This window comes from Pipistrellus hanaki (assembly GCF_964339955.1).
Source record: "Pipistrellus hanaki genome assembly, chromosome: 15".
NCBI classification, from domain to species: Eukaryota; Metazoa; Chordata; class Mammalia; order Chiroptera; family Vespertilionidae; genus Pipistrellus; species Pipistrellus hanaki.
In genome coordinates this window covers 47403325-47428874 of record NC_140517.1, presented here as the reverse complement: position 1 = coordinate 47428874, position 25550 = coordinate 47403325, and the positions used below count along the sequence as shown (strand labels likewise).

At 60.4% G+C, this 25550-nt stretch overlaps 1 protein-coding gene across 1 annotated transcript; it reads right to left on the bottom strand.

Annotated features, from left to right (window-relative positions):
* Positions 1 to 41: 41 nt before the first annotated feature.
* IGLON5 (IgLON family member 5) lies at positions 42 to 17368 on the bottom strand. Its single transcript, XM_084906182.1, has 8 exons — positions 17082 to 17368; positions 8495 to 8573; positions 7285 to 7517; positions 4484 to 4603; positions 2633 to 2767; positions 1968 to 2088; positions 959 to 1113; positions 42 to 215 (listed from the first exon to the last, which is right to left on the bottom strand). Exons 1-8 carry the CDS (start codon positions 17158 to 17160, stop codon positions 127 to 129), a joined length of 1011 nt encoding a protein of 336 aa, XP_084762308.1. The 5' UTR covers positions 17161 to 17368; the 3' UTR covers positions 42 to 126.
* Between the last annotated feature and the right edge of the window lie 8182 nt (positions 17369 to 25550).

Genomic DNA, 25550 nt, shown 5'->3' with positions numbered 1-25550 from the left:
AGCCGAGGGAGAGCTCTTCCGCCCCCTGGAGACCCACGCCCGCCGCTTGCTCCTCCTCCTTTTCCTCTTGCTCTGGGCCTCAGGCCCCCTGCAGGGGAGGGAGAGGCGAGCTGCTCTGGGTTCTTCCTACATCCTCCACCACAGCCAGCCCAGGGCGGAGAGGAGGGTCAGGGGTCCGGGGGGCCTCGGGGCCGAGTTCTCCACGGAGCCTGGGCCTGGGGAGAGAGAGATGGGGGAGGGGGTGTCACAGGAGGAGGCCTGGGAGGAGGAGGGAGGCCCGGGCTTGTCTCTCTCAAGGCCCTGAGGGTCTCCTTGGAGGCTGCCTCTCCCCCGGGGCCATTCTGAACCTTTCACTCCTGGGCACGTGCCCTTGACCGGAATCGAACCCGGGATCCTTCTGTCTGTGGGCCCTCTCTCACATCGATATTTCTCTGTCTTTCCCTCTCCCTTCCACTCCCTCTGATGAAATCAATGGGAAAATATCCTTGGCTGAGGATTAAAATTAATAAACAAAGGTTATACTCCCTTCCAGGAAGCTTTCTTAATGGGTGATCGAATGCTACCATCCCCGATCCTGTGTTTTCTGGCTTAGTTATGGGTGTGTGTGTTTGCTTCTCATTTTATTTGTCTGTTTATTGCTTTTTCTGCTACGATGAGACCATACATTCTGCGAGCCCCTGCAGCTTGTCTCCCAGGCACTGCTGTGTCCTTAGCGGGCACTCAGAGAATTGATCAGCTGGAAGGGATCGGTATCTGGTTCGATTATATTGCTGGGGTCCCAGCTTCCTCTCTGGAGCATTCAAGGCACCTCCACAGCCCAGACTCCGCCCACCCCGTAAGCCCTGCCCACCCGCACACCACCCACCCCGCAAACCTCGCTCACCCCGTAAACCCCACCCACGCCGCCCAGGCCCCCGCTCCCTCGGCCCCGCCCCCGCCGCCCCGCGCTCAGACGCACGCAGGAGCCGCATGGAGGCGCTGGACGCTCCGAGCCGGTTGGCGGCGCGACACGTGTAGTTGCCGTAGTGCCGGGCGCTCACGTTGGCGAAGAGGAGCATCGAGCGGGTGCGCTCCGTCTGCACCTTCAGGCCCTCGGCCGCGCCGCTGCTCAGCCTGCGGGGACCCGGGGCGGGGGCCGGGCGTGACCGCTCAGGACGCAGAGCCAGGCCCTGGACTCTCAGGTTTCCCAAGCCCCCAGAGACCCCAGAGACAGACAGACAGACACACACACACACACACACACACACACATGCGTGCGCACACACAGCCTCCAGGTCATGGATCCCGGGCCACTGCCGCCTGCCGCTCCTCTCCAGGCACCCCTGCCCCCCACCCCGGGGCACTGGACTCCCTCCCCGCCCCCCCTCCTCCCCGTCTCTAGGGACTCCGGACCCCACTGGCCCCAATGATCTCGCAGTGTTTTTCAAAGTGTGGTACGCGTACCCCCGAGGATACAGGAAGAGTTTGGTGGGGGTACACGGTGCACCGGAGTCTGGTGGGGATATGCACTGCAACGTGCTTAGCTGCGCCTAATTCTACGTCTCATGAGTACGAGGGGCACTCAGCGTTATGGAAATGATAGAAGGGGTACACATATGTCAAAAGTTTGGGGAAAAAAAAAAAAGTTTGGGAAACACTGAATTCTAAAGCGTCCTGGCCAGGTCCTCTGCAACGACCCGACCTTCTCCCCTGATGCATGGGGAGAAAAGGTCACCCCCCTCCAGGAGGGGCAGGGCAGGAGGTGGAGGCCCAGCATTCATCACCGAAGGGCCCAAGCTCCCAGCAAGTGCCCACCAGCTCGCTCAGGGGCGGCGGACCCATCCCTGAAAAAGCCGGACCCGCCCCTCTGTTCTCAAGACTGAGGACCCTGCAGCCTCCCCTGGGCACCGCCCCCTCCTCCCCACTCCCGTCCTCCCGCATGCGCTCCCGCCCCGGGGTGGGGGATGGAGGGCAGGCGCCGTCCTCACAGCCTGTCGTCCTTGTACCACTGGAATTCCGCGGGGGGCACCGCCATGGCCTCGCAGCGCAGGAGGGCGGCCCGTCCCGGGGCCGTGCGGGCGCTGGTCACGTCGGTGATGGTGGGAGGATCTGGTGATGGGCGGGGGGATCAGCGGATTCTCCCAGCCCCCTTCCTCCCTCCTTCTCCAGAGCCCAGGCCCCCCCCAACCTCTCCTTCCCCAGGACCTCTGGCCTGGGGACCCAGGGCCCGCCCCCCTTCCCCGCGCACAGGGACAGAGGTGATGGAGTCGGAAATGGGGAATGTGATGGTGATGGAGATGGTGAGGGTGATGGAGATGGAGATGGTGATGGTGATGGTGATGGTGTTGGAGATGGAGATGGAGATGGAGATGGAGGGAGTGGAAGGGTGATGGTGATGGTGATGGAGATGGTGATGGTGATGATGGTGATGGAGATGAAGATGGAGATGGTGATGGTGATGGTGTTGGAGATGGTGATGGTGATGGAGATGGAGATGGTGATGGTGATGGTGATGGTGATGGAGATGGAGATGGAGGGAGTGGAAGGGTGATGGTGATGGTGATGGAGATGGTGAGGGTGATGGAGATGAAGATGGTGATGGTGACGGTGATGCTGTTGGAGATGGTGATGGTGATGGTGATGGGGGGCTCACAGTTGACGGTGACCAGGACACGGCGGCTGTCAGGCGCTGAGTTGACCCCGTTGTGAGTCACGCATTCATACTCCCCGGCCTGGCCCCTCTGGATGTCAGAAATCTCTAGGATCTCGCCTTCCGAGGTGAAGCCATCTGTGGAGGTTGGGGAGGGAGGGGGCAGGGCCGGACACAAACACTTAACACGGGACAACACGGGCACAACACGGACACACATCAGTGGGGCAGGCACCGCAGGGCCTCAGTGCCCGGGGCCAATGGGAGATAGGCAGGGCCTGAGGGTGGTTGAGGTGGGGAGGCGCTGGGACCTCCTGCTAGGGGTAGGGCAGGGAGTGAGATCCAGGCTTAGTAATTGGAACCCAGAAGGGAGGGTCCTAGCATTAGGGGGTGCAGGTGATCCAGGTATCTGGGAGCATATGATCCAGATCATGGGGCTCAGAATACCCTGGGGGGGGGAGAATTCCAGAATCTTGGGGTTCAGAAAGATCCAGGAAATAAAGACCCAATGGGGCAGGGTCCTGAGTTCTGGGATCTAGCTAGCTCTTGGGGTTCAGAGACTAGGGATCAATAATCTGGACACGTAGGGTCTTATGACAGATCTGGGCTCAGAGACCCTTTGGGACTTAGAGCACCTGGGAAACCAGGACCTTAGACCAGGATTGTGGGGTTCAGATGACCCACTGGGGGAGGATCTGACACCTAATTATTGGGTTCCGGCGTCTCAAGGTTTCCAGCGATTGGCACCACTGGCCTCCAAAGACCCAGGGAATGAGGATCTAGAGATGTGGGAATTGGTGATGAGATCCAGATAAAAAGGGAGATATCAGATCTGGGAAGTCACGCTGTGGCAGCTTGGGACTATGATTGAGGGTACGCTAGGGAGTGGTTCTCAGCTTGACCGTTGGAATCACCTAAAGGGCTTGTTAAAGCATGGAGGTAGTGATAGATATGGTGATGGTGACAGAGATGGTGATGGAGATGGTGATGGTGATGGTGATGTAGATGGAGTGGGGATGGAGATGGAGATGGTGTTAGAGAAGGGGGTGGAGATGGTGATGAAGATGGTGATGGAGATAGAGAGGTTGATGGAGATGGTGATAGTGATAAGATGGAGAGGATGATGGAGATGGAGATGGGGATGGAGATGGAGATGGAGATGGGGATGGAGATGGAGATGGGGATGGGGATGGGGATGGGGATGGGATGGGGATGGAGATGGAGATGGAGATGGAGATGAAGGTGGAAATGGAGATGGAGGTGGAGATGGAGATGGAGGTGGAGATGGAGATGGAGATGGAGATAGAGGTGGTGATGGAGGAGATTTCTAGTCGTCTGGTCTGGGGTGGGACCAGGACTATGCTTTCCTGGCAAGTCCCCAGGTGATACTGATGCTGCCATTTTTTTGGAACGCACTGTGGGAACTGCTGGGCTGGAGCATCCCAGGTGACCAGAGGACGAGGATGTGGGTTGGGCCATTGGCTGTGACCTGGCTCAGGCCTCCCAATGGCATAGGGACCTGAGTCCAGGAGAAGCCTGTGGCTGGTGGGGAAGACACTGCGGACACTAGGGGTAGGGACAGGGTGGAGCGAGGGGAGGAGGGGCAGGGCTGGAATCTAACGGACGATGTGCGAGGTGCGGCACAGGCCTGGGAGGCCATGTGGGGAAGGCCCTCAGGATCTGAGTTCTGCCAGGGAAGCGAGGGGAGCGGGGTGGGAGGGGCAAAGCAACTCATCACGGGATCACGGCTGGGGGAACGGAGGGCTCTGGACATCTGGCTAGGGACACGGGGAAACACGGGGCCCAAACTGGGGAGCTGGAGAAGGGGCTTAGGGGCAGGGGTGAGGTCCTCACCTCGAAGTTGCCTCCAGGTGACTGTGGGCTCCGGCCGCCCCACAGCCAGGCAGAGCAGGTTCACGTTACCCCCCTCATTCACCGTCACGGGCGAGGAGATGTTCACGATGCGGGCAGGGACTTCGGGGAGGGGAGAGAGGTCAGCGACAGGCTGGGTATGGGCTCCCAGGACCCAGAAGGCCAGGCCCCCGGCCCCTTCTTCCTCAGACCCAGGGGTCCAGTCCCCCAGCCCTTCCTCACTCACATATCCAGTTCCTCCTCCCTCAGAACCAGGAGTCCAGACCCCCAGCCCCTCCTCCCTCAGACCCAGGGGTCCAGGCCCCCAACCCCTCCTCCCTCAGACCCAGGAGTCCAGACCCCCAGCCCCTCCTCCCTCAGACCCAGGGGTCCAGGCCCCCAACCCCTCCTCCCTCAGACCCAGGAGTCCAGGCCCCCAGCCCCTCCTCCCTCAGACCCAGGGGTCCAGGCCCCCTACCCCTCCTCCCTCAGACCCATGAGTTCAGGTGCCCAGCCCTCCTCCCTCAGACCCAGGAGTCCAGGCCCCCAGCCCCTCCTCCCTCAGACCCAGGGGTTCAGGCCCCCAGCCCCTCCTCACTCACATCTCCAGTTCCTCCTCCCTCAGACCCAGGAGTCCAGGCCCCAGCCCCTTCTCCCTCAGAACCAGGAGTCCAGACCCCCAGCCCCTCCTCCCTCAGACCCAGGAGTCCAGGCCCCAGCCCCTTCTCCCTCAGAACCAGGAGTCCAGACCCCCAGCCCCTCCTCCCTCAGACCCAGGGGTCCAGGCCCCCAGCCCCTCCTCCCTCAGACCCAGGGGTCCAGGCCCCCAGCCCCTCCTCCCTCAGACCCAGGGGTTCAGGCCCCCAGCCCCTCCTCCCTCAGACCCAGGAGTACAGGCCCCCAGCTCCTTCTCCCTCAGACCCTGGAGTGCAGCTGACTTTTCCTGTCTTTCTGTAAGATTTCTCTGGTTTCCCCTTCCTCTGTATTTGGCTTCATGTCTAACTTCTGTCTTCCTCACTCTTTCTCTGTCTCTGTCTCTCTCTGCCTTCATCCTATCTTGGCTTTTCTATCTTCTGCCCTGAGTTTCTCTCTCCCCATCTCTATTTTGAATCGTTTGTTATTATTACTTTTTAAAAAAATAGCTAAGTTTACAAACGCTCCCCTGTGCTTCTGGTGTGGGAAACCTGTTCTCAGTGCTTTGCAAAAATTAGCTAATGAAACCCTCACAGCCACCCTCCTTCTGGGGTAGACGTGGCCGTGTCCAGCAATTCTGACCCATGTAGATGTTTTACATTTTATTTATTACTTATTATTTGTTTATTTAATCCTGACACAAGGATGTTTTTCCATTGATTTTGAGAGAGAGTGGGAGAGAGAGGGAAAGACAGAGAAATATTGAGGTGAGAGAAACACGTGGACTGGCCGCCTCCCTCATGAGCAAGGTACGTGCCCTTGACTGGAACTGCAACCCGGACCCTTCCATCCGCAGGCAGACGCTCTCTCCTTTAAGCCAAAGGTGGCTAGGGCTGTTTCTTTTATTTTTTAAAATTATATTTCACTAATTTTTTCACAGAGAGGAAGGGAGAGGGATAGAGAATTGGAAACATCAATGAGAGAGAAACATCGATCAGCTGCTTCCTGCACTCCTCCTACTGGGGATGTGTCTGCAACCAAGGTACATGCCCTTGACCGGAATCGAATCTGGGACCTTTCAGTCCACAGGCCAACACTCTATCCACTAGCCAAACCGGTTAGGGCAATTTTATTTTTCTTACCCCACTTGACCATGCCTCTATATCAGGATGCCAGAGTTTCATTGGCAGGGTTTTTCCTTTTCCAGCAGAGCATACAGTAAAGGAGTTCCTTGCAATTGCTGATGTCTTAGAAGTGATGCGTGTGAGAGTCTGAGACCACCCCCAACCCCTTGCTCAGGGCCCCTCAGCTAGTGCTGGTGCCCAGGTTGGAGCCAGACGGTGGGACTTGTCCGACTGGACTGTCCCTGTGCCCGGGTTCCCATCTCTGCGAATGCTCCCTCCCTTCAGCCCATTTCTGATGGCATGTGAGGCAGCCTCACCCCTCTCTCTCCCTCCTGCCCGCTCTGTGGACCTCCCCGGTCCTCTCTGGCCCACTCTGAATGCAGCTGCATCCTGCCACGCAAGGCCCCTCTGGGCACACCTGACTCATGTCCTCCCCTGGGCGCCCGTGCCCTGCGCTCCTGCCCAGTGCCAGCTCTGCAGCTGTCTCGGCTCAGACATCACGTCTGGGAAGCCGCCTCTGCTTGGAAAGCCACCTCCAGAGGCCTGGGAGCAGCCTGATGGCTTCCTTCCTCATCCCGAGCTTGGAGCAAATGTCTGCACACAGTAGGTGCTCAACAAATGGGGCTAAGCCGGGGAATAGGGTCTTCCTGGGAGCACCCCTCCTTCCTCTCACCCAGTAGCCACACCAAAGGGCCGCTATCTGGGTGCCTGTCCCTCCCTCTTTTTATTTTTATTTTTTATTGATATATTGAATTTTTGCAGAGAGGAAGAGAGAGGGACAGAGAGAAACATCGACCTGCTGCCTCTTGCACACTCCCTACTGGGGATGTGCCCGCAACCAAGGTGCATGCTCGAACCTGGGACCTAAGCTCTATCCACTGAGCCAAACCGGTTTCAGCTGTCCCTCCCTCCCGCCTGAAATCCACAAGGTCAGGGCTGTGGCTGCCTCCCCGTGGGCGGAGCCTGGACGGCGCCCCGCCCGACCACGCCCCCAGCATCCAGGCCCCCCCCCCCCCCCCCCCCGGCCCAGGCCCCGCCCCCGCTCACCGTGCACGATGAGGTAGACCTGAGTGGTGTAGGGCTGGTGGCGGGTCTGGAAGGAGCAGGTGTAGAGGCCCTCGTCGCCCAGCCCCACCTGGGTGATGAGGATGGAGAACTCCTCGGGCGTGTTGATGAGCAGCCGCACGCGCGGGTCGCTGGTCCAGCGGTCGTTGCCCGCGTATAGGATGTTGGAACGGTTCAGCCAGGCCACGCGCGTCACGTGCTCGTCGATGAAGCAGCTGCGGGGAGGGAGGCGGAGGGGAGGCAGGTTCTTCTCTCTCCCCCCTCCTCCCCCTGGTGCCCCCCAGCCAGGTCCTCCCATCGCGGGTGCCGCGGGAGCCCTGACCTGGGAGGCGGAGGTGGCTGTGCCCACTTCCCAGGGGGGTGACCTGAGCCCCAGGGCGGGAGGGAGAGGGTGAGCTCAGGTGAGCATGGAGCGGTAGCTGCCGGTTATGAAGTGATGGTTTTGCCAGAGACCCAGAGAGAGGAGGACGGGCACTCTGGGGGACAGAGATGCATCAAGAGGAGGGACACAGACCCAGAGAGAGGGGCAGGGGTGCAGAGAGAGGGGAACAGGGACCAGAGAGCAGGGCAGAGACCCGAGGGGCGGGATAGAGACCCAGAGTGAGCGGGACAGAGATTCAGAGAGAGAGCGGAAGAGGAAGAGAGGGAGACAGGGACCCAGAGGGAGGGGGACGGGGACACAGAGGGAGGGGGATGGGGACACAGAGGGAGGGGGCAGGGACCCAGAGGGAGGGGGACGGGGACACAGAGGGAGGGGGCAGGGACCCAGAGGGAGGGGGACGGGGGCCCAGAGGGAGGGGGGCAGGGACCCAGAGGGAGGGGGCAGGGACCCAGAGGGAGGGGGGCAGGGACCCAGAGGGAGGGGGACGGGGACACAGAGGGAGGGGGACAGGGCCCAGAGGGGGCAGAGGCTGAGGCCTGGGAACGGGGACCCTGGCTCTCACGGACTCAGCAGCCACAGTGTGCTGCTCTCTCGCTCGGTGTGTGTGAGTGTGTAGGTGTGTCTGTGTGTGTACAGAACCTTGACTCCCACAACAACGGACACAGTGGTTACCACTCCTCCGCCCACTGGACAGACAGGGACGCCAGGCCCGGAGTCCGTGCCCCAAGGGCCTCTCCTGACGGGAGCGCGGGCTGTCAGGCTGGGACTGGGCTCCCAGGGGAGGGAGGCAGGACTTCTGCCGGGCCGCACCTGAGGGTGGCGTTGTCGCCTTCGCACACCGTGTAGTTGTCTGCGGGAGAGCTGAACTCCAGGCTCTGGGACAGCAGCCCTGCGGAGGGAGGGGCCAGCTCAGCACCGAGGGCACTGCGCTGGGCACACAGTCACACACACACACTCACACACACACACGCACTCACACACTCACCCCCCCACACTCACACACACACTCACACTCACACACACACACACACACACACACTTACCCCCCCACACTCACACACACACACTCACACACTTACACACACACACACACTCACTTACCCCCCCACACTCACACACACACTCACACACTTACACACACACATACACTCACACACACACACACTCACCCCCCCACACTCACACACACACACTCACACACACATTCACACACACTCACCCCCCCCACTCACACCCATACCCACACCCACCCACGCACACACACACACTCACACTCACACACTTATACCCACACACACATGCACACGCACACGCACACACCCCCGCACACACCTACACACATCCACACACACTCTCACACACACACACACCCACACCCACACCCACGCACACACACAGATGGACGCCCTCACAGACAGACATTCTCCACACCCACCACACACATGTTCACTGATGATTCCAGAAACACACACAGCAGACACTCAGAGAGGGCACAAGCAACATGTATCTTCCCACAAGCCCACACTGACTCTGACAGACCGGGACACACAAACCTACCCTCTCCAGACACACTGAGACCACACCCCCAATTATCGCACACGAACACACATGTATGCAAGGCACGTGTATACCAAACACACCTGTTCACACACACTCACAGAAACTACTCACACTCACAGATACTCTATACAGATATGTATACGTGTATACACATACATGCACATACAAACACACATATATATGCACACACATTTGTGTTCACAGTGAAGAGATAAATGAACAGATTAAAAACGCATAGATACATATACACGGGCAGACACACACACACAAGTGCAACAAACACATCCACAGATACACACGTTCACACACAGAGATGGACATGGGCACACACATTCAGATGAACGAGTACACAGATACACACACAGAAGCATGTACCTGTGCAACCAACAGGTGCAGACACACACGTGCACACATTAATTCCGAAATACATGGACACACACATATGGAGCTGGCTGCATGCACTCAGCACCCACACATACACACATAGACAAACAGACGTGTGCACGCACACACACACACACACATACAAACCTTTGCAGACACACGAGTGCACACAGACACATCCGTGTGCCCCGCTCCCCTGGATGCACCCCTGCAGGCCCCGACCCACGCCTGCCTGCACGCTCCAGTGCAGCTCGCGGGGCCCCTCTGCCCGGCAGGCCACGCCCCCACCCATTCCTCTCTCGTGGACCGTGGCCAGCGGCTGGACCGCAGCCAGGAGCGGGGCCGGGGCCGGCGGAGGCAGCGGACGGATGGAGACGCACCGGGCTGGGGAGAGGAGGCGGCCGGATGACCTTGGCCGCCGCCGGGGAGGGAGGCCCCTGCCCTGCCCAGGGATGAGGAGCTAATTAATCTGATGAATTAATTGCCCGTGCTGCCCCGAGGACTCCCGCGGGCCCTCTCCGTCAGCAGCCCCTCAGGACAGGGCTGGGGCTGCGCCAGCGGAGCGGGCAGCCCCTCACCCAGGCCCCACCCAGGCACCACCTAGGCCCACTCAGGCCCCACCTAGGCCCCCCCAGCCCCTCCTGGGTGGAGGGAGGGGCTGCCTGCCCCAGCTGTGCCGGGCGGACGGGGCCACCCATGGCCTGGGGAGCAGCAGGAGGCGGCCAGCAGATGGACCTGTGCAGGGACACACTCAGCCACCAGGCCCAGGACACATCCCACACTCGGTCACGTGGATGGCGTGGAACCTGCTCAGCCCCCCCACCCCACCTCCTTCAGGTGACAGCACCGCTCTGGACACACCGAGCGGAAAGGCATTGGAAAAGACAGGTCTTTCTCAGGAGCACCCGGTGGCCACAGTCAGGCCCAGCGGGGACAGCCCCAGGCCCAGCTGCATCGCACCCCGAGTCCCCCAGCCCTCCTCCATGTACAGAACAACAGTTACACCGACCCCAACAGCCTCCCACACGCAGGTGCAAAATCTACACAGTCACAGCCCTACCGAGGGGGCCATCTCTACACACACACACACACACACACACACACACACACGCACACAGGCACACGCACAAGCACGCTGGCCTCGGCCTGTGTGACACCTGCAGCCCCAGGGCCATGCTCACCCCCCACCCCCACCCTGGAATGGGGTGCATGAAGCTACAGCCCGTGCAATGTCACGGCCACCTCGCCACCTCGCCCCTGAACCACAAAGGGGCTGCTCTGGGCCAAGGATCCGGCGCACTGAGTCACGCCGATCACACACAATCAGATCACACGTGGCCACGCGCACGCACACACACACACACATGCACACAGGATGTGTCACACTCCCGGTCACCCATGTCCTGGGCAGAGCCTCTCCCCTGCGGCACCCCTGGCTGGATCCCTCGCTGTGGGGCTGCCCGGCCCAGGGAAGGAGGTGCTGGCGTTCAGCACCCTGGCCTTGACCCCCTCGACGCCCGTAGCTCCTCCCACCGCAGGGTGGGGACAGCCAGCAGTGCCTCCAGTCATTGCTAAATGCCTCCTGGGGGGCACCCCTCCTCTCTCAGCAGCGACTGTCCCAGTGTAAGTCCCCCTCCCGGCCTGGGTTAAGGAGGGAGCTGTCCAAGGTGCCACGCAAACTCCGAGGGCACCAGGGCTCCCGGCTCAGCCCCGCTCCTGCCGGGAGCCACTGCGGGAGCTGCACTCACACCCCAGGGCTCTGGGGCGGGGAGCGGGCCCCACACCAGCAGCCAGGACCCTGGGCAAGTGTCCTGGCAGACAGAAGCACGGACAGAAATACAGACAGACAGCCGCCTTGCGGGAGGGGGGTCTTTCCAACGCACAGAGCTGCCCTGCCCCTCCCGTGGCTCCCTGCTCAGGACAGAGCCCCAGCCCCCCACCTCTCCGGCCCGGCCTCCCTCAGTGCACGTGGGGCCCAGCCTGGTCCACCCCTCTGTCTCATAGTTTCCCATCCAATGCGTCTCCTTCTTCGGGGACCTGCTAACACGGGGCCTTGCCAAAACCGGTTTGGCTCGTGGATAGAGCGTCCGCCTGTGGACTGAAGGGTCCCCGGTTCGATTCCGGTCAAGGGCATGTACCTTGGTGGCGGGCACATCCCCAGTAGGGGGCATGCAGGAGGCAGCTGGTTGGTGTTTCTCTCTCATTGATGTTTTTAGCTCTCTATCCCTCTCCTTTCCTCTCTGTGGAAAAATCAATAAAATATATTAAAAAATAAAAATAACGGGGCCTCTCCTGGGAGAGATGGCGAACCTGGATCAGGGTCCACGGCCTCCCAAACCTGGTCCTCCCGGCAGGAGCTGGGGCAGCCCTTCTCTGTGCCCCCAGCATGCCCAGCTTGGGGCCTGGCAGAGGGCAATCCCGAGTTTCATGGGGGCAGAGCCCGGGTCTGACTCAGGCCTGTGTCCCCAGCACCTCCCTGCACAGGGTCTGGCCCCACAAGGCTTTGGGAAGTAGCTGCTGAAGGAGTGGGGGAACATATTCGGATGCCTGAGACATGCTTCGCCAACTCTTGAACTCCTATTCATTCCTCAAAACCCAAACGCAAATGCCCCCTCCTCCAGGAGGACCTCCCGGACTGGCCACAGCAGAGGGTCTCCACTCTCTACAATGCTGCAATAGCGCCCCCCCCCCACACACCTGGCAAGGAATCTTGGCCGCTTTCCCCAGAGCGGGGCTCAGCTCAGAGCAGGGAACTGTTCAGAGAGGGAATGGATGGTCTCCAGAGAATGGATAAGAAAGCCCCGAGGAGCCTGCGCTGGGAGATCAAATGTCTGCAACACCATTTCCTGTCTGGGTGCCCCCCCTCCCCCCTCCCCCAACACACACACACCAGTTTGAGTCTCAGTCCCCCCCCCCCCCCGCCCCCGGTCCATAAAAGAGAGAAAAGTAGGTGTGGCTCAGCAGGTGAGTGTCCACCCAGGAACCAAGAGGTCACAGTTGGAGCCCCAGTGGGGGCGTGCAGGAGGCAGCCGATGGATGATTCTCTTTCATCCTTGATGTTTCTATCTCTCTCTCCCTCTCCCTTCCTCTCTGAAATGAATAAAAATATATTGAGAGAGAGAGAGAGAGGATAACAGTTCTTCCCTCTGAGGGCTTAGCATGCAGAAAGGGCCCAATAAATGCTCGCTATTCCAGCCAAAACAGGTTTGGCTCAGTGGATAGAGCGTCGGCGGCCTGCAGACTGAAAGGTCCCAGGTTCGATTCCAGTCAAGGGCATGCACCGTGGTTGCGGGCACATCCCCAGTGGGGAGTGTGCAGGAGGCAACTGATCGATGTTTCTCTCTCATCGATGTTTCTAACTCTATCATTCTTCCTTCCTCTCAGTAAAAAATCAATAAAATACATATTTTTAAAAAATGCTGGCTATCCCAAAGCCACATCTATTGCTCTCCCTGGTCCAGGGCCAGTCTCCCGGGGGGTGGGGAGCAGAAAGGGCAGGGCCCATCTGGGTGTAGTTGCTCTGTGCCCAGCCCCCTCCCGAGTTGGCGACCATTCAGATGCGCCGTCTGCTCTGTCACTAGCACTTAGCCGGCGCCTGAAAGAATGGGCTGGGGAGCTGGGTTGCCAGGGTTCAAACCCCAGCTCTGCCTCTGCGTCGCACAAGCTCCTCCACCTGCCTGGGACTCAGTTTCCCCATCTGTGAACAGGGATGATCATCGTGCCTCCCACATCAGGTGGCGGTGAGGGAGGGGGAGGACATGAGGTCATTCAGGGAACGGTTCACCACAGAGCCGGCTGGTGAAGTGCCCGCCAGCAGCTGCTCGGTGGGGGATTTAAGGGGCAGGTGCCAGCCTGTCTGGGGGTCCAGGAGTGACCGGAGGGACCAAACGGGTCTCAGCAGGTCCAAACCAGCAGCCCCCATGCCTGTTTGGTAAATAAAGGGGTGAAGGTGGCAGGTGGGTGAAGGTGGCAGACTGAGACAGATGGTGATTGCTAACAAGCTGGGTGACCTTGAGTTGGAAATCAGATCCTCCTTTTGCGCCTGGAAGGAACTTTGTTAAAATTAGGGCCTACCAATGAGGGGATGCGTGGATTCCACAGTCCTGGGGACCCACAGGTGGGGACCCCGAGGCCCAGGAGTGTGTGTGAGCCCGGGGAGGGGTGGTGGTGGTGGTGGTGGTGGGGCACGTTGGGAGGGGGTTTGTGGCTCTGACAGGGAAGAGGGTGAGGGGGTGGGGACTGGTCTCCCTACACAGAACGCCCCTCCTGCCCCAGACCCTCTTTCTCATTGTTGACCGTGGAAGTCCAGGGGCCTTTCCATCACTGATGCCCGGAGCCTGAACGCTGAGCCAAGGCCCCCAGAAATTTCCGCTGGTGCCCTGACCAGTGTGGCTCAGTGAATAGAGCATCGGCCTGCGGACTGAAAGGTCCCAAGTTTGGTTCCGGTCAAGGGCATGTACCTTGGTTGCAGACACATCCCCAGTAGGAAGTGTGCAGGAGGCAGCTGATGGATGTTTCTCTCTCATCGATGTTTCTGACTCTATCCCTCTCCCTTCCTCTCTTTAGAAATATATATATATATATATATATATATATATATATATATATATATATATATGTGTGTGTGTGTGTGTGTGTGTGTGTGTGTATATATGGAATTTCCGCTGGTTCCCGCCTTTGCCCCTGGGATCTCGGGGTCCTCGGGAGGCTGGCTTCTCTGCTCCTTTCCGTTTGAACCGCTCACGCGGCCAGCTTGTCCCTAATTTCCTCCGCTCGCCCGTCACTCTCTGAAATGACCTATATTGACTTGCTGGCTTGCTTTGAGATTTTTTTCATTATTTGATCTCCCTGACTCCACCTGGCTGTGCCTATACAGACAGACCCCAGTGCCTGGAACAGACTGTGCTCAGTCTGTATGTGCTACGTGAAGGGATGAGGCCCACACCTCGGTCCCAGACAAGCAGGCTGGACCCTGGTCCTCATGGTTTGGCCCACCCTGCCCTCTCTGTCTAACACGGAGAAAAGAAGTTAAAGGCCACAAAGTAAAAGCTAGAACAATATCTAAAACGCTGGAGAAGCCAAAACCGGTTTGGCTCTGTGGATAGAGCGTCGGTCTGTGGACTCAAGGGTCCCAGGTTCGATTCCGGTCAAGGGCATGTACCTCGGTTGGGGGCACATCCCCAGTGGGGGGTGTGCAGGAGGCAGCTGGTCTATGTTTTTCTCTCTCTCATTGATGTTCCTAGCTTTCTATCCTTCTCCCTTCCTCTCTGTAAAAAAAATCAATAAAATATATTTTTTAAAAAATAAAACAAAATGCCAGCGGCAGAGAAGCGGGCTTAGCTGGTCTCCATCACGTGGACCTTTGGGTGTCGGACGGTGTAGGTGGGAGAGGGTGGGGACAGGACTGGTCACCTGCACGAATTCCCCCGCAATTTGCAAAACAGAAGGGAGGAGAGGCAGTTCTGTGTCTCTCCCAGGAGCTTTTTCTCAGTGGGTGGGCAGGTGGGGCCAGGTGGGGCCGGCTGTCTGCCTCCTGGTTCTGTCAGCTCCCCTCCCCAAACACACCTCTGCACCCCAACCCTCTCTGTTCCCAGATGGGGAATCCAAGGCCCAGAGGTGGGCAGGCACTTGGCCTGGGTCCGGAGCCTCCCTGTGGCCCCACTAAGCTCCCAGCCCCGCAGGTGTGAGCACCAGGAAGTCTGGGGGCCAGAGAAGTGAAGGCGGGAAGTTACTTTGAGAGAAGGAGGACAGAGAGGGTGGGAGGAGGTGAAGGGTGGGGGGAGAAGGGAGAGAGGGGAGGAGAAGGAGGAGGCTGGAGACCAGGAGGTGTCAGGGACCAGAGGGGATGTGAATCCCCAGCGGTGACCGGGGCCCAAGGCTCTGGTGGGAGAGGCGGGAAGGGACAGAGAGGCCCTGGGGGTGGGTGACAACGGGGGTGGGTGGGTGGGGAGGCATTTGCAGAGGCAGGAGGGACCGACGTGGGATTGTGCTGAGACCAGCAGGGCTGGAGAGACAGACAGGCAGGCCCAGGGGATGGGGGAGGCAGGGAGCCCCCGGAAATGGCTGAGACGCCTAGAGACACAAAGGACAAGTGACAGAGATGGACAGACAGAGGCAGGCGGGGGGCAGTCAGTCAGCTGGCCTGGCAGACCTGCACCAGGGAGGAGGGATGCTGGGCCCCCGCTGGGCCCCGGCCCCCGGGGCTGTGAGGGCTGGCTGACCCCTGACCTGCGTGCACAGAGCCCGCTGGTGGGACCACCCTGCTGGCAGGACCACCCTGCAGGTGCCCCCGCCAGGTGTGCCCGCCTTGGCCTTGGCATCCCAGGCGAGTGGAGGAGCCAGACCCAGTGTGTGTGTGGGCGGGGGGCAGGGGGAGCAGCTGCCTCGCTGAGACTGTTGGGGGGAAGGGGGGACTCCGGGCTGTCCCTGACCCCGTGTCCCTGACTCTGTGACCCCTGTTTGGAGGCAGAGCTGGGGGGCGGGGGGAGGGGCCCAGAAGCCCCGAATTCACCCTGCCTCCCGGCTCGCCCGCCCCTCCTCAGGGGGATCAGATGCCAGGCCGCCTGGGCGGCAGACCCCGCCGGGAGGACACGGGCTCCAGCGGCATGTCCTCTCTGCAGACCCTGCCCGGGCATCCCCTGCGCCCCCTGCCCCCCTCCACTCTCCCCTGCCTGCTCCGCAGGCCGGCCACCCCCAGCCCCCTCCCCCCCGGAGGGCTGACATTCACCCTTGACCCCGGCCAGCCCTTCCTCCCTTCTCCGGCTGTCCTTTCCTCCCCGGGACCCAGCTCCCCGAGTCCCCAGCCCAACTTCCTGGGCCCCCTTCCCCGCACATACCTGCACCCCCAAAGACCACACTTCCCGCCCCCCCCCCCCCCCAGCTGACAGGACCCGGCTGGGGGGCTAGCCCCCACCAACCCCTGCCGGCCTGGCCTTGGGACCGAGGTCTGGGGACACCCTGCCCCTCCTCACCCTGACCCCGGGGAGACCCCATCCCCCACCTCTGCCCCCCCCCAGCCCCAGCCCTCAGGCCAGGACCCCCACCGGGCCCTCTCCGCCCAGAGAACGACACCCTGACACCCTCGATGGGGCAACTCCTTACCCCGACCGACGCCCCAACTCAGCTCAGACATCCGGCCCGGGGACCCCTTATTCCAGCGTGGGACCCCCTCCCAGATCCGGGTCTGCACACCTCGCCCCCCATCCCCCTCCTGCACCGCCGGGGCTAGTGTCCGCGACCCCGGATCGCCCCGCTGCAGCCTCCAGGCCCAGGATCGCACCCCCAAACCCGACCAAGCTCAGAGGCACCGATCCCGGCGTCCGAGGACCCCCCGGGCCCAGACCTGGGCGCCCGGGGGCGTCCCCTTCCCCGCCCGCCGCGGATGCACCCCCTCCACAGCCCCCCGGCCCCCCAGCCCCGCGCCCGGACCCCCGCCCCGCGCTGCGGCGGGTACCTCGGCTGATGACGGCCAGGCCGGCCAGGGCGGCGGCGGCGAGGAGCCGGAGCCGGGCCCCGGGCGCGGGGGGGGGCATCGCGGCGGCGGCGGCGGCGGCGGCGGCGCGGAGGGGGCGGAGGGGCGGGGGGCCGCCCCGGGGCGCGCGAGGCCTGGGGGGGAGAGGGGGAGGGGGAGGGGACCCCGCCAGCGGCTGCACCGGCCCGGGGGGGGGCGGCGGGGGCGGGGGAAGGGGCTGGGGGGGCGCGACGAGGCGGCCCGAGCTGCTGCAGACCCGGGGAGGGGGGCGGCGCTGACGGGCAGGGCGGCCGGCCAATCAGGGCGCTCGGGGGGCCGGGGAGGCGGGGCCCGCGGGGGAGTGCGGGAGGGAGGGAGAAGGCCTTTGTTACTGCGGCCCGGCCCCCACCCACCCCCACCCCGCCCGCCCCGGTCCCCCAACCCCGACCCGAGACTCTCCTCCTGCAGCCCGCCGTCCTCTGCTTCAGGGCAACCTCAGCCTCCTAGGACCCAGGGCTCCAGGCCCCCAGCCCTCCTCCCTCAGACCCAGGAGTCCTGGCCCCCAGCCCCTCCTCCCTCAGACCCAGGGGTCCAGGCCCCCAGCCCCTCCTCCCTCAGACCCAGGGGCCCCCAGCCCCTCCTCCCTCAGACCCAGGGGTCCAGGCCCCCATCCCCTCCTCCCTCAGACCCAGGGGCCCCCAGCCCCTCCTCCCTCAGACCCAGGGGTCCAGGCCCCCAGCCCCTCCTCCCTCAGACCCAGGGGTCCAGGCCCCCAGCCCCTCCTCCCTCAGACCCAGGAGTCCAGGCCCCCAGCCCCTCCTCCCTCAGACCCAGGAGTCCAGGCCCCCAGCCCCTCCTCCCTCAGACCCAGGTGTCCAGGCCCCCAGCCCCTCCTCCCTCAGACCCAGGTGTCCAGGCCCCCAGCCCCTCCTCCCTCAGACCCAGGGGTCCCTGACCCAGCCCCTCCTCCCTCAGACCCAGGGGTCCAGGCCCCAGCCCCTCCTCCCTCAGACCCAGGGGTCCAGGCCCCCAGCCCCTCCTCCCTCAGACCCAGGGGTCCAGGCCCCCAGCCCCTCCTCCCTCAGACCCAGGAGTCCAGGCCCCCAGCCCCTCCTCCCTCAGACCCAGGGGTCCAGGCCCCCAGCCCCTCCTCCCTCAGACCCAGGGGTCCTGGCACTGTCGCCTGGGCCCACCTTCCCCACCAGCAGTTGCAGCTCCCCTGTGTCCCTGTGGACATAGTTCAGCTTCTCTACTTTCAGGAATAACATTGACTTTAGGGAAGACATTTCGTTCTTCCTTCCATCCCAACCCTCACCCCCAGGAGAACAAGAGAATGGGGGAGGGGGGGCGTGTGGGGGAGGCTGGGGGACCTGATCTGGGTGGGGCTGGGAATGGCGAGGATATGGCGGCGGTCCAAGGTTTAGGTGCGAAAGACCCTGTTTACTCATTCTTTTCGGGGGCCTGGCTGGGTGATCTTGGTCAAGTCGCTTCTCTTCCCGAACCTCAGGGTCCTGCCCTGCTGGGTGGTAACCCGGGTTACCGAGGAGAATGAGGAAGACCCTGGGAGGAGTTAACTGCCCAGCACACCAGCAACCTCTACTTCCTCCTCCTCCTGGCCTAGTCCTCCCTCCTGGCCCCCAGGAGGAGTGCCCCTGTCCCGCCCCTGTCCCCCTGGTACAGGCCTCTGAGGACAGTCTCCGAGCTGGCTCCATGTCTGGGGCAGCTGGGGGCTGGAATTTTTAAAGTCGCTCTGAGTGTCGGCCTGCAGACTGAAAGGTCCCAGGTTTGATTCCAGTCAAGGGCATGTACCTTGGTTGCAAGCACATCCCCAGTAGGGGTCGTGCAAGAGGCAGCTGGTTGATGTTTCTCTCTCATCGACGTTTCTAGCTCTCTATCCCTCTCTCCTCCTCTCTGTTGGGGGAAGGGAAGACCTATCAGTGGCATTTCCCATTGCCTTATTTCATGTTCACGTGTGCATTTCCAGTCACACACACACACACACACACACACACACACACACACACAGCCCCTCACCCGCACGCCCCCCATCCAGAACGTAAGCTTTGCCTGAGAAGGTCCTCACCCGCCCATGCCCACGCCTCTGCCCAGTGTCTGGGGATTCCATCTGCGCCTGGCAAGGGGTTTGCCTTCTGAGTGGAGACACCTCCTTTTCGCAGGACGAGGGTGTGTAGAGAGGGGCTCCCTTCCGTCTCTGGGCTTCTAATCCGATTGGCAAACTGAGAGGCTTTTCTTGGACCCTGCTGCTTTTTTATTTTTTTATTTTTATTTAAAAAAAGCACGACTTTGCCCTGACCGGTTTGGCTCAGTGGTTTGGCCTATGGACTGGAGGGTCCCGGTTCGATTCCGGTCAAGGGCATGTACCGTGGCTGTGGACGCATCCCCGGTAGGGGGTGTGCAGGAGGCAGCTAATGGATGTTTCTCTTTCATCGATGTTTCTAACTCTCTATTCCTCTCCTTTTCTCTCTGTAAAAAAGTCAATAAAATATATTTAAAACAAACAAAACAAAATAAAACAAAACACACGGCTTTAATGACCAGCATGTTCGAATCCAGGGATTTCCCACTGAACTCTGAATCTCTGGGTTCTCCTAAAAGAAAAGAAAAAAGTCATAGGATCTGGCACTAGAGGCCGGAGGGAGGTGGGTGGCAGGGGAGGTGCTGGAGGAGTGGGAGGAGCAGGGTTGGCTGCTGCGGGGCGCCCCCTGCTGGTGGGCACCTGCTCTACAGGCGGCCGGCAGGCCCACTGTGCTCCTTTTGGTACCCGCCTCGCCCTGTGGGGTTTTAAGGTTGCGGAACCTGCACTGGAGTCGTATAAGGTCAGGAGAAGAGGACCAAGGAGGGGGACCAGGGGCCTTGGAGTCAGGTCCCGAGCAGGACACAGTCTTGCTGTGTGGCCTGAGGCATTGGGAGCCTCGGTTTCCCTGTGTGCAGAGCAGAGCGTGGAGGGTGAAGTCTTAGGAGCCCCAATGCCCCCCCAATATTCCCATAGAGAGACCTCCCTTTGTGATTTTTAAAAAAAGTATACTTTTATTTATTTCAGAGAGGAAAGGAGAGGGATAGAAACATCAATGATGAGAGAGAATCATCGATCGGCTGCCTCCTGCACGCCCCCTACTACGGATCGAGCCCACAACCCTGGCACATGCCCTGAGTGGAATCGAACCCGGGACCTTTCAGTCTGTAGGCCGACGCTCTATCCACTGAGCCAAACCAGCGAGGGCAGGTTTCACTTTGCTTTTTCGGTGTTTGAGCCCTGCCTTCCTGCGGGCCTGTCCCTGCAGCTCGCTGAGGCTGGGCTGGATGGCGGTGCCCGCAGCTGTGGGAGGGTGGCTGTCACTGGGTTCACAGCGCCCTCCGCGGCCTCTGTGCCAACGAGAGTCCCTTCCTGTGCTTCAGGGGCCTCTGTGACTCCTACCTGCTCCTGGGGGCAGGGAGTGGGCACGCTGGACGTGGCTGACAGGCCGCCTGCGCTCTGAGGCCTGGGCTGAATGGCGAGTGCCTAGCAGTGGCCTCTCATCTTACTCTGAAACGGAGTCACCCCTTCCCCCCTCCCACTCTGCAGGTTTGCGCTGGTCTGACTAGACGGTGGCTCTACAATGTCACCATCTGTCCTGAGAATCAGGTTTGGGCGTCCCTTCCCCTCCTCAGGTCTCCCAGCAATGGAGGGACCCAGCAGCTCCCGGAAGCCTCTGTGTGGGCTGAATTGTGCCTTCCCCCCTCCACTCCCCCCAAAAAATTATACCATGAAGCCCTAACCCCAGCACCTCAGAATGAGACTGTATGTGGAGGCAGGGCCTTTGAAGGGAGAATTACGATAAAACGCGGCCAGTAGGGTGGGCCCTACTCCAATAGGGCTGATCTCCTTGAGAGGAGAGGAGAGGAGAGGAGGGGAGAGGAGGAGAGAGGAGAGGAGAGGAGAGAAGAGGAGAGGAAGGGGAGAGGAAGGGAGGGGAGGGGAAGGGAGGGGAGGGGAAGAGAAAAGGAGAGGAAGAGGAGAGGAGGGGAGAGGAAGGGGAGAGGAAGAGGAGAGGAGGAGAGGGGAGGGAAGGGGAGAGGAGAGGAGAAGAGGAGAGGGGAGGGGAGGAGGGAAGAGGAGAGGAGGAGAGGGGAGGGGAGGGGAGGGGAGAGGAGGACACAGGCACAGAGAGGGAGGGGGACCCTGTGAGGACACAGAGAGGATCTGGCCATCTGCAAGGCAAGGAGGGACCTCTGGGGGACCCCCCCCACCCCCACCCCCCACTGCTGACACCTTCATCTCAGACTCACCTCCTCTCACCGGAGCCCAGGATCATGGAAAACTACTTCCTGTTGTGTGAGCCACCGGCCTGTGGGCCGTGGTTTCTGCAGCCGCAGCTCCCTCCCCAGCATCTCCTCCTCTCCCCTGGCCCGGCAGCAGTGCTGGACGGAGTGGCCTCCTCTGGGGCTGGGGCTGCGCTTGGGGCTGGATGGGGAGCTCAGCCTGAAGGACAGACAGAGGCTGCCGGCCCAGCCCTGCTTCCCTGTGCTGGCCGCCAGGCCTTGGGATGAGCCGGGGTCCAGCCCTGGGGTCTGGGGCGGAAGGGGCCAGGGTGGAGGGGTGCAGGGGGCCCGGGCGCCTCTGCTTCTAAAGCGCGCCCGCCGAGGGCCGCAGCAGGGCGGCCTCCTGGCTGGTGGACAGCCTGGGCTCCAGCCGCTCCAGGGGCGTCTCTCGGTCCCAGCTGGGCGAGGCTGCGTCTTTGGTCTCCTTGGGCGTCTCTGGCTCCTCCAGCAGCTTTGGCTTCTTGAGGATCAGGGCCTCTTCCTCCTTGGGGATCTGACGCGTCACCCACCACTTAAGAATCCTGATTCTGAGGCAGCGAACCTTGTGGTTAACGCTGTGATCAGTCTGCCCCTCTCCCCTGCTTCCCCTCACCAGACAGAGCTCTGGGGTGGAGGTCAGAAGACTGAGCTTTCTTCCATGTGTGGGCTCTGAGACCAGCCCTCCCCTCCCTTCATCAGATGGGGGCACAGATACCCCCCTTTTGGCCTGGACCCTCTTCCCAGCCTCTTCCCGGGCCTCCTGCCCCCGAGCCGCCCCTGCCCCTCCCTCGCTCAGTCTTCTCAGAGCTCCAAGGACAAAGTCTCAGCCCTCCCACCTGGTGGCCCTTCATGACTTCATCTTCCCTCTGCTTCCCTCCCAGCCTTCTAATGTCTTCTTAATATATATATATATATATATATATATATATATATATATATATATTGTTTTTTAAAGTAAGTTTTATTGATTTTTTACAGAGAGGAAAGGAGAGGGATAGAGAGTCAGAAACATCGATGAGAGAGAAACATCGATCAGCTGCCTTCTGCACACCCCCTCCTGGGGATGGGCCCGCAACCAAGGTACATGTCCTGGGACCCTGCAGTCCAACAGGCCGGCGCTCTATCCACTGAGCCAAACGGGTCAGGGTTACATATATTCTTATTGACTCCAGAGAGGATGGGAGAGGGAGAGAGAGCATCACCAGTCGGCTGCCTCCTGCATGCCCCCCGCTGGTGATCCAACCTGCAACCCAAGCATGTGCCCTGACCGGGAATTGAACCATGACCCCCTGGTCATAGTGGATGCTCAACCACTGACTTATGCTGGCTGGACAGCCTTTTCATGTCTTGATTTGAGTATAGTGGGCTTCTTTTCTTGGACAAATCTTTGTTGGTATCTCCCTTCTTTCTCTTAATACCAGAGGCCCAGTGCACAAAATTCATGCACCGGTGGGGTCCTTAGGCCTGGCCGGCAATCAGGGCCAATCAGGGCCAATCAGGGCCTTCCTGCTGGTTGCTGGCTGCTGGCCAGGGCCTGCCAGATGGGGCAGGGACCGCAGGAGGTTGGCTTAACCATGGGAGGTTGGCTATGGGAGTGCACTGACCACCAGGGGGCAGCACCTACATTGAGCTTCTGCTCCCTGGTAGTCAGTATGTGTCAGTGACCAGCTGTTCTGGTCGCCCTGGCATTCTGGTTGCTTAGGCTTATATATATATATATATATATATATATATATATATATATATATATATATATATATATATATATATATATATTCTGGGATATTTGTGCATATCAGTGCATGGAGTGCTTCCTCTATCTATACAGCTGTGTAGTGCTCTGCTGTGTGGGCATGCCGTTGATTTCTCTGGCAACTGCAGTGGCCCCCCGCTTTCCCCAGAGCTGTTTTAAAAAGTAACTGGGGGTTTATTTGTATTTGGTGACGGTGAGGCCAATAGATCAGGAGACAACTGCCACTGGAAAGAGAGTTACAGCCCTAGCTGGTTTGGCTCAGTGGATAGAGTGTTGGCCTGAAGGGTCCTGGGTCCGATTCCAATCAAGGGCATATGCCCAGGTTGTGGGCTTGATCCCCAGCAGGGGGCATGCAGGAGGCAGCTGATCAATGATTCTCTCTCATCATTGGTGTTTTCATCTCTCTCTTTCCATCTCCCTTCCTCTCTAAAATCAATAAAAATATATAAAAAAAGACAGTTACAATCCCCAGAAGAGTGGTCATGTCGTGCCACACAAGGTCACACGGGAAGGCACCGGGGTCACTCAGGAGGTGCCAGGAGTAAGGAGGAACTGTGGCTAGGAGCTTTTCTTGTGGTTTCCATGGGAACGAACAAGGCAGGGTAAGCAGACTTTGGATAGGCTCATCAGAGTACCTCGCCCGCCCTTGTGAGTATGCGTATTGGTCCAGGATAGGCCTGTGACTCTAGCAGGGACAACCAGCATCACTCCTGGGATTGATCTATCACCAGGAGAAAGACAGGTTCTCTCTCAGCCGGTTGCTAAGTTAGAAGGTTGTGCACTTGGGCTGCTGTGGGCTATGATGTCCGCATCTCTGGAGGTCTCTCCACCTCATGAACACTCAACACAGAAGCTGCCCCCTGGTGGTCAGTGCACTTCCACAGGGGGCGCTCGGCTCAGCCACAGGCTGGGCTGATGGCTGCGAGCACAGGGGCGGTGGTGGGAGTCTCCTGCCTCCACATCAGTGCTAAGGATGTCTGACTGTGGCTTAGGCCCACTCTCCATGGGGCAGGGGCCTAGCCATCAGTTGGGCATCCCCTGAGGGCTCCTGGGCTGCCAGAGGGATGTCTGACTGTCAGCTTATGCCCAATCCCCCAGGGAGCAGGCCTAAGCTGGCAGGTAGACATCTCTCATTGGATCCCAGCCTGCGAAAGGGTGCAGACCAGGCTGAGGGGAGGTCCCTAGTGCCAGCCCCGAGTGCATGAATTTCTGTGCACCGGGACTCTGGTAAATAAATAAGTGTGTTAGGTTTGGGGAAAGGCATGCGGATAAGCTTTACCTTGATACTCACAGGAGGAGGACGAGGAAGAAGTAGAATAGCGCTGGAATAATGACTCCATACACGATGCCCTGGATCAGCCCTTTCACAAACAATATGGGAACCGAACTCTCATCTGGAATCAGAGGGAAGCGAGGGCGTTGTTTTTCTCCTCTTCTCCTAAGGCTGTGAAGTCCGAGAGGCTCTCCTCCCTCTCGTCCCCGTGCCCATCCTCATCCCAGGCCCTGGGGGTTGGCATTCTAGCCCAGTCGCCAGACCCCGGCGTCCTTTACCTGGCACCAGGAAGATGCTTGCCTCCTGGACTCCGTACTTGTTCTTCCCCTCACAGCGGAGGCTGGGGACTTCCTCGGGCTTCCCCGCGAACGTGACGGTGCTGTTGGCCCAGGGGGCGGCGATGGTGGCCGTCACCCGGAAGGTGTCGCTCACGTTCTTCTTTGTCACGGGGACGCCTCCCATCAGCCACTGCACCACGGGCGTGGGGATGCCGTAGAAGGAGCAGTTGCACTGCGGAACCTTCTCCAAGGAGCATGCGTAGTGCAACAGCGTGGCGGGCACTGTGGGGAGGGAGGGGCCAGGGGTCACCGGGGCACCCCGACGCCCCTTTTCCACCTCCTCAGGGACCCAGCCTTCTCCTCGTGTATGATTCAACAGGAGCTGCAGAAAGAAGACTGTCTGGAAGCTCTGAGGGGCTGGGATCCAGAGCAGGTCTCTCTCTCCATCCTCTCTCATCTTTCTTGGGCTCGGCTCTGACCTCTGACCTTTCAGCCTCCCCACCCCCCTCCTCCCAGGCCAAGGGAAGATGTGACTGCTCCCCAGATGCCCCTCCCCTTCCTAGGAGGCCTGGGGAGGGGGGTGGTTCTCTCGGGGCTGTCATGTCTCTCAGGCTCTGGATCTCCCCTTGCCCACCAGCACTCACCGATCACCGGGAACCTGAGGGCGGTGGAGTTAGAGAGAGGGAAGCTCAGGTGGCACTGCAGGGTGGCGCCGCGGTCCTTGGGCTTCCGCGCCAAGTGCAGCACCGAGGAGGAGGTGGACATGTTTCCGGAGCCGTCGGTGTTGAGGGACGTGGCGGGCTCTTTCCAGGAGGGGAAACGGGCTTTGGCTTCCAGGCAGGAGCTTCGGAAGGTGCAGGTCAAGGTCA

Bases quoted from the DNA above. Each gene is read 5' to 3' on its own strand.
- IGLON5 (XM_084906182.1), bottom strand. From the start codon at position 17,160: ATGCCCCCCCCCGCGCCCGGGGCCCGGCTCCGGCTCCTCGCCGCCGCC. The intron at 8,574-17,081 runs GTACCCGCCGCA...CTCCCTCCGCAG, and splicing joins CCTGGCCGTCATCAGCCGAG to GGCTGCTGTCCCAGAGCCTG. The intron at 2,768-4,483 runs GTGAGGACCTCA...CAACCTCCACAG, and splicing joins CACCTGGAGGCAACTTCGAG to ATGGCTTCACCTCGGAAGGC.